Here is an 8,628-nt window from a genome sequence, read left to right on the forward strand (position 1 = left end):
GATTTCCGAGAGATTTGCGCACCCTCCTGATGTGAGGAGCCCAATAGAGGCCTGCTGTGTGGGGAATAGGAGAGGAGGCAGGAGATCAGAGGACCTGTCTGGTTTACTGGTTTACATGACCCTGCTCCTTTTGAGCTCTGTGTTTTCACAGCCCAGCAGGGGGTCGGCCTCCCTGTTCAGGACTGCACCCATACCGACCGAGCCACCCCAGACATGAAGGGCCTTCTATGGGCTCGGGTTTGAGGGTGAGTGACCCTCTCCGCTGGATCCAAGCCTCTGATCTGAGATTTCCGATGAGCGTAACACATGCACAACAACTAAATATGTTGACATTTGTGAGGTGACTCCAAAGGATCCCAGTGGTGGCCCAAACATGAAAGTCTTTCCGGGGGGGCTTAATGACTTCTGGTCGGTCCCTTGTCTGGGTCGATTCACAAGGGGAAATTAGCCACAGAATAAACCTCATAAGATCTCCCAGCACCTCCTTAACTGTGGTGTTTGGATGACGGCACATGTTTTATTTGTCTGTATGTTAGGCTAAAAGCCCAAATCAATGAACAGAAAACCCAAAGGACAAATAGGTTTAGAAATCCTATATATTCCAAATTACATTTTTGTCTTGAATGGGTAATTGTTTACTGTGGGAAAACAGTGGGCCTTGTTAACATTAATGGTCATTTAATTTGTCAAGTGGCTCAATTTATGGAACATGGTGCCTGCCACTTCTGACCACATGCTCAGTGCCCTACAAGAACCAATGCGTATAATGCACACATAATGCACAGTCCACAGTACACCATGCATTTAAAACAAATATGTTTATGTCTGGGCCTTACAGTCCAGCACTCTTTAGGTCAGGGACAACTTGTAGTGTCTTCTTCATGTCTTTCACACCAGGATATTACAAGAACCGAAGGTCCACACTGACGTAATGGTATCACAAGCCAGGGCTATTGAAGCCTTTGAACATATATTCATATGAGACATAAACCTGTTTGTTTCCTAATTGTGTAACCATGGATGTTGTTGTTGTGCTCCCATCCCACAGTACTATTCCCTATGCTCAGAGAGCTCTCAGCCTTCACAATCCACCCGGGTACCGTCTCAGCCATAAATAATTTAGTTCCTCCATCTCCAAGTATCACAGGGGGGACGAGACACTTCCTTTGAGGCTGAGATTAGTTGCGTTTTGGGGGTCTTAAGACTCAAATGGCAGAACAAAGTGTTGCACCCTCTCTTTCTGAAACGTTGCCTGCTGCCAATTAGCGCACTGAACTCTGGCCCTGGCTGCGGAATTTTAATCCTTGTTGGCCGTCGCCAAGTAAACACACCGAGACAATGCAGACCGCAATGCCCAGGTTGGATTATAGACCCAGCGACATTCGACAGAGAGTTGAACCAAGTGGCCTTCTAAGTGTCCACTATACTTCACTAATAACTGAGTAGTTGTGTGAGCATGTGTATCTGTAGCCTTTCTCACATACTGTACATTGATGTATCAGGTAAAAGACGTTTTATCAGATTAACAGCTTGACAGATCGCTCCCATTCCTACACAACACCATCACGGCATAATAACGAAAAATAAAAGGCTTTCAGCGTGAGTGAGAATGGGCTGTGTCTGTGCTAGTTTACATAAACTGGAACTGCCTTTTTTGAAAGCAAGAGTTAACTGGTGTCTCAGAGTAGCTGAGTCTAGCTGGACACATGGGCCATCATAATTTAATTTAAGACCTTCCTCTTGTAGAAGTGCGCTGCTTGGAGGAACATTTATGTCAGTCACACTGATGACACTAATACATCTCCAACAGACCCGGCGCCACTCATATCAGACATAATAAAAGGCTGCATTTGAATCAAATAAAAACTGATGTGTCTACCCAGTAATAAACTGAGGACTTTTTGCATGTGAGTTGAGTGTGACAAATGTAAAATGTTAAATTAGATTAATTCAATAATATCTAATAATGTTCCAATTACATTAATGAAGCATAGATTTCAGAGGTCACTGCATGATAGTCATTTCCTGGGTAAGCAAATACACTTGAACTACTGCTTAGACGAGCATATTTCCCTTTCAGCCTGGTGAGCCTTTCTGCATCATAACGCTTGAATATTTATTCCTACATTTTATAAGTATTATACTGGCTGAATCTGTAATCACTGGCTAAACCTTCATAACCCTGCCATAAAGTTCAAAACTATTACTGTTCCTAGCTCCATTCCATCAGATAAGGTTCAAGACATAGCTGGACATTGCTGTGTGCCTCCATGACATGGTGAGCAGGAGCTCTCCCAAACAGCACTTTCAGGCCAAACATAACTACTATTGAATTAAATATTAACCACTTGACCAGTAAAAACTTGAGAAGTTTTAATGCTGCATTTAAAAATGCACACAAGAAACCTTCTGAGCGTTCCCTCCCATTTGACTAATCTTGAGTTCTCCTGATACAGAAGAGTGAGCGTGTGGTGGATGTCTCTGTTAAGAGGTGACAGCAGGAAAGGTCCAGGGCAGTGGCACTGCCAGGTCGGGGGGTGAGTTGGGGATGTTGGGGGGGTGGTGGTGGGTACAGGCGCCGGGGGCCAGCCTCAGGGGAGATGTGGAGGCGTCGGCGGGAGTGTGTGGTGACTCTGAGAGGCCTGGAAGTGACAGGCTCCAGCTCCACGCCTAATAAAGCCAGAACAAAGGAGATCGCCAGCCAGAACAAACATGCATGCACAGACAGACACACACACACGCTCTCTCTCACACACACACACACACACACACACACACAAACACAGACACAAAACACTGTCAGAGTGGTGTCGGGGCACACACACACACACAGATAAACACACACATGCAGGCACATGCACTTACAAGGGCTTCCAAGCAAATGCCCATATTATCAACACTCTCTCAAACACATACACAGACACAAAGATACAAATGAAATATTTAGCACACACACCTCTTAATTATGAATTAAATATAAGCACACAGAGACAGAAACGCACAAAGGTTCTACCTATCAACACACCATCAATTCTGATTGTCACACACAGTTTTGGGGATGTGTTTGCACAGCCATAAGTCAAACACACACACACACAATGATCAAGATGAAAAGTGCAGGCAACTGGTCCAAGCCCTCCCTCGTCTCCCGGTGTGACCGTGTGTTTGGGTAGTCCTTGGCCCGTCTGGTTAATGTGGCAGGAAGGCTGAGGGGGTAGCTGGGTGCAGATGAGGTCTGCACTGATGACACGCTGAATGAATAGGGGTGTTTGGCAAACAGAGATCCATCATGGCTTGCTCAGCTAGACATACCACAGAAAGCTGGCACCTTAAGAAAGTCAAAGACTTTCAATGGCTAAATAGCCATGTCTTTCTCCATGGGGTGTTAATATAGATATACAGCAGTTTTGGAAGTAGAAATTCCGAAATATTAAGCACTCAGTGACCCCCAACACCAGCACCACCCCAACACACAGACAGGCAGACAGACAGACAGACAGACAGACAGACAGACACACGTAAACACATGCACACTCACACAATGTAACTCACTAACTCATTCAACCAGCAGTTCTTAAGTAGCCAGGATGGTGCTTGCCTCATTCCGCTTCTGCGATCACAGGAGCAGAGGCGTCTATCCGATTACACCAGGGAGACTGGGGGTGGGGTGTGGTGGTGGGGGGACCCCTCTAGGGGGGCTGGGGCTTTTAAGGCAGGCATCAGAGGAGACATGCCTGAGCTCCTGCGGGGCCCTCAGGAAAACATATCAGAGCTGACCAGCAGTCGTGTCATAACAAACAACAGTCAGTTAGTAAGACAGGCGAAATCGGTGAGAGGAACAGACTCACAACAATGTCAGGCATTTGAAAACACGCCCAGCAGTTTGGTGTGCTCCCAGATAAGGTATGGTAGCTATACCGCTATCACAAAGAAAACGGACAAAATGTTTTAAATTGTAAAGATAATTGGGCAGTTTGTCTGTTTTAACTGCCGCGATGCCTTATCAAAATGCTTGAATGATTAACTTTAATCAGGTAGCCAGCAAAGAGACAAAACCACAACTTTTGGGTTAAAGGCTCTACTGATGAGAGCCTGTTGAGGCTTAAAGAGAGATCTCGGGATGCATACCTTTTGTATTACCTTGACCTATAACTTCAAGAATAAGGCAGATTCTTGCCTTCTGGAAACATTCTTTTACACATGGATGTCCGACCCTGAGAATAGGATGATTTGGAATGCTAGATTTCAAATATTAATAAAACTAAATTCTTCATAATTTATTTTCTCAGTATCTCAGCATACTTAATTATTACCAAATTTGACTCACTTGGAAAAGTATGGAAAAGATCACACAACACCAAAAACTGAGTAATAAATAGGGGGGACGCCGTATGAGATAGCAAAATAACTGAAAGGTTTTATTATGTCATATCTGTCTGTCACATGGTTCTCATGATGGCAGTTACACAAGAACTTTGGCTCCATTTCACTATGTAGACCTACAATAAAGAGTGAAATTATCCTAACATCCTGTTTGTAATGCCATTTAACATTCTGGAAAACATCAAAAGGAGAACAGTGGAAATGTCACAATCCCAGACATTGTTCTTCAATAAGTTGTTGATATGAAAAGTATATCCATTGCATGTGTCCTCCAAATTTGATAATGTTTTTATTTGATTATACTGAAAGACCATCAGGACATCGATAATTGCATTTTTTTTTTTTAAATGTCTACATTACCGATTTCAAAAGAGAAGACTGCCACAGTTAAATAAGCAAACGATCTTGCCACAGTCTCCCAAATGCTTTCATATTGTGATGTCCATAACGCTCTTCTAGTGCTTAAGTTGTTCCTCAGGAATAACAAAACAGTGCCACGGACAGAGACTACTGTCAAAGTTCATCAGTTGCCTAGCAATGCTGTCCTCAGACTGCTCAAGCTGAATGTTTTAGGATTTAAAGTCAAACTTTCAACCATCCCCAACATAAGCGCATCCATTCATGAAATACGAATCAGCATCTTCCAGGTTCCTTTTCTGGATGAGCCTGCTCACGCAGCCAGTCCTGCTTGGTCCTTGCATATCACTAGTGCAACACGAGGAAGCTCGTCTCATGTAAGTCATGAGGTTCTACCCATCGTCCAAATGGCCACAAGAGTACATTCACTCCTTCCCAGAGCAGCATAAGCAGTGTGTTTGGAGATCAGTGTACTCATGCTAACCACATGGGTGCACCCTGTGGCAGGTCATTCAGTTTCTGAGGCTGTGGACAACCCCCTCTCTGATGAACCAGGTCATCCATCATCATGGTGGACTTGGTCCACTGACCGGAGACCTAGCCTACTGACACCAATGCACCATTGAGTGGAGCCCCTCTCTGGCTGAGGAGGGTTGCTTCTGGTGTGTGCTGGTGTCACGGGAGACCTCCGGTCAGGATGGGGGCGAGTAAGGACAGGGCTGCCCAGGCTCTGACGCTGGAGACGGCTGAGATGGGGATCTGCTGCCTCCTGGCAAACACTGCGTTAGTGTGGTTGGTGGGGACCTCCACGTTACAGACCATCCCCTCGCAACAGGAAATACACTCCTGAAAAGAGAGAGCGAGAGAGAGAGAGAGAGAGAGAGAGAGAGAGAGAGAGAGAGAGAGAGAGAGAGAGAGAGCTGTTTAAATATCAGCAATCATGAGGGCAATCTCTACAGACTATAAAGTTTGAAACATTTATAAAATCCTTAATGTTTCAGTGTGTATCTCAAACTAACAACCACCTCCAAATGAAAGCAGATTTAATATGGCTAAGTAGATAATATGAATCTAATTAAAAATGATATATTTTATATGGTTGGCCCAGGTTCGATTCCAGATCGCTGCAGGTTGTCTGTAAGTTGCTTTGGATAAAGCATTCTGCTAAATAACTTAACTTTTACCCTTTCTATATGATCCTATATAATAATGTTTCATTTCCTAGTGGCTATCCTAGCTGACTAAGCAGCAGGAAACGTACCGTGTGCCCTGTGTCTCTGTGGTGGCGGCAGCCTGACATGTGGCACTCGTCCCTCACCGCACACATCTTAGTCACAAACTTGGTCTTCCCATGATGGCTGAAGTGGTGCACTGTCATACAGTACTGTGTGTCTGCAGGAGGATTAGAGAGAGAAAAATCGGTAGAGCATTTGCTGACTATGGATGACGGCTACAGACTTCAAATAATGTTGAGTTCTAATGAGTGCTTTAAGACATTTGGAATCTGTGTTCGCATATAATAAAACGAATCTGTGAATCAAACTTAGGCTTAGATGTGTGTGTGTGTGTTTTTGTGAATAACAAAGTTAGTGAGTACTCACTTTGTGGACACCACTTGTCCTCTGCCCAGCGATTGCAGTTGTAGTTGTCAGAGGCCTGCTCACATGTGAAGCACTTGAAGCTCTTTGGGAATGGAGTTGCTGAAAAGATTTACAGACCAACTTTAATCATGTGATGGTCTACATGTGGTCTATCATGGTCTACACGTCACTGCAATGCTGTTGCTGTTTCAGAAAAAAAAAGAACTTAGCTGATGTCAGTATGATAAACTACTAATATAAATATAACACAATACAATAGTGTATTCCCCGCAAAAATTGCAATGGCAGATTTTGTAATACAATGACATGTTGATGAAATTTGAGAATAATCTTTGAAAATGCCTTCTATCCTCAGCACTTACCTTCCACAGGCGGTCGGACGTTGTAGAAGTTGATATGGTCGCATGAAACCAAAACCGTAAGCAACTGGAGAACAGAGATCAGGCAAAGAGCTGTGAGGACCGCCATGTTCACTCTATTGACCAATCAAGGTCCCTGCAAGACACGAAAGCAACAGGTTAATGCCTACCAAAAAATAACACAATATTTCGAATTACTCTTGCTCACAAATGGAGCTGAATAATGGCGGATGCTCTTCCAACTGCCGAACCATGAAATGGAACATGAGAGGAAGAGAGGGATAATTGAAGGGTTAGGTTGAAGGGAGGAGCCTCTGGCTCTTTGTTGCGTGTCTCTAAGTATTCAGTGACCAGTAAATATGCCCTAACCATGGAGGCATGATCAACAGGGTCAGGGTGAGAGAGACATGAGGAGACGCCTGGATGAAGGGAGAGATTAGCCAGGATGGGATGGATGGCTGGAGACCCTTTTCAGGTAATGAACACTGACCCTTGCTCTCAGGTCAGATGACCTGCTCTGCGGGTGGATGGCTGGGTGTGGTGGGATTAAGAGAGACTGGGAGATACTTATGCTGCCGCTGCAAGTGACAGTGCTGAGGACCTTTCAGCCAAGGCAATAGTTCATTCACAGGATGTAGGTAGCAAACAAACATCCCTAAAGCATCCTTTGCCGTTCCATCAGTACATCGCAGGATGTTTAAAACAACTTATGTGCAACTAATGTGAGTTCAACTAATGTGACATCCTTTTTTCAACGCAATGCATCACACATGCTGACGTGGTCCACAATCTCCCTATTTCACCATCACAGCTTTAGAGTTATTGGTTGCCGTGCATAAACATCATATTTTGCTGCACGAGTAGGAAAATATAAGATCGTCAAGACGCTGGGCAAAACATATCTAAAGAATACAAGTAAGTATACCATAAGATCTCCCTGAAAACGAATGCTGTTTTTTTCCCACAGTCTTTATGTGCGTCTTGACCTTTTGACACCTGTTTGTGGTATTTTAAGGGGTCTGGGGAGAGACAGCCCAGATGGTTTCAAAGTTAATGAGTAAGACTGGATACAGGTTTCTAGTTAACAATAGTAATTTTTAGTGCCCCCCAGACCTGCCATAGGAACAGGTTTCTAGAATCCTCATGAGACTCCGAGGTTCACTAAAAGGCAATCAAACTCAAAATGAGAGTATGTGACCAAACCTGCTGGGGCTATTCTGAGTGGCCTTAGAACGGCTGTTTTTTTTTACCTGTACTTTTGGTGTTCTGATCGAGTAAATGGCATTAAGGGTTAACCAAGAAGGTATCCACAATCCACACTAAACCCAAACATATCTCATTGACAAGGGGGAACCAAACCAGTTTTTGAACTGTGATCTTAAAGCAGTCTTTCTGAACATTGTGTTCTACCCACTAACATAACAAAAGAATATGCTATGCACCTTCCTATGCAGACACACAGACAAGCACTAGACATTTTAGACCTGTTCTTGCAGAGGTCAACACAAACCTGCCCTGACACTGACCCCTCGATAACAACAATCCATGGGGTGGTCCGAGTACATGCCTTATCTCTCTCACACAGTCCGTAAGACTGACCCATCCATTCCACAGAGGTGACATGTTTTGTTTTAGACTCTGACAGAAGCAAACACTTCACATGGACAAGGGTTAGCTTTGTCGCTAAGGGGTTCCTGCAGGCCAGCACAAACTCAGCGGTGTATAACATATGTTTGGGCAAGCTGACACTTGTTGGCTCTTGCTATCTTTAGGCCTTGCAACTGTCCATGGCTCAGCCCTCAATCACTGCCTCATGGGCTGAAAGGTGAGCAGAAAAGTCAGTTATTTCATTTTTTTTTAACTCTCGAAAACTTTGCATATCACAGCATATCAGAAACTGTGCACAAGAACAGCATCTATATGTTCTG

At 44.1% G+C, this 8,628-nt stretch overlaps 1 protein-coding gene across 1 annotated transcript; it reads right to left on the reverse strand.

Moving 5' to 3' along the window:
* Positions 1-5,415: 5,415 nt before the first annotated feature.
* Positions 5,416-6,809, reverse strand: lypd6b (LY6/PLAUR domain containing 6B; the record flags this gene model as incomplete). The annotated part of the gene is made up of 4 exons (XM_080838911.1): positions 5,416-5,586; positions 6,002-6,132; positions 6,342-6,440; positions 6,704-6,809. 4 exons carry the CDS (start codon positions 6,807-6,809, stop codon positions 5,416-5,418), a joined length of 507 nt encoding a protein of 168 aa, XP_080695037.1.
* Between the last annotated feature and the right edge of the window lie 1,819 nt (positions 6,810-8,628).

The sequence above is a fragment of the Sprattus sprattus genome, assembly GCF_963457725.1.
Source record: "Sprattus sprattus genome assembly, chromosome: 5".
NCBI classification, from domain to species: Eukaryota; Metazoa; Chordata; class Actinopteri; order Clupeiformes; family Clupeidae; genus Sprattus; species Sprattus sprattus.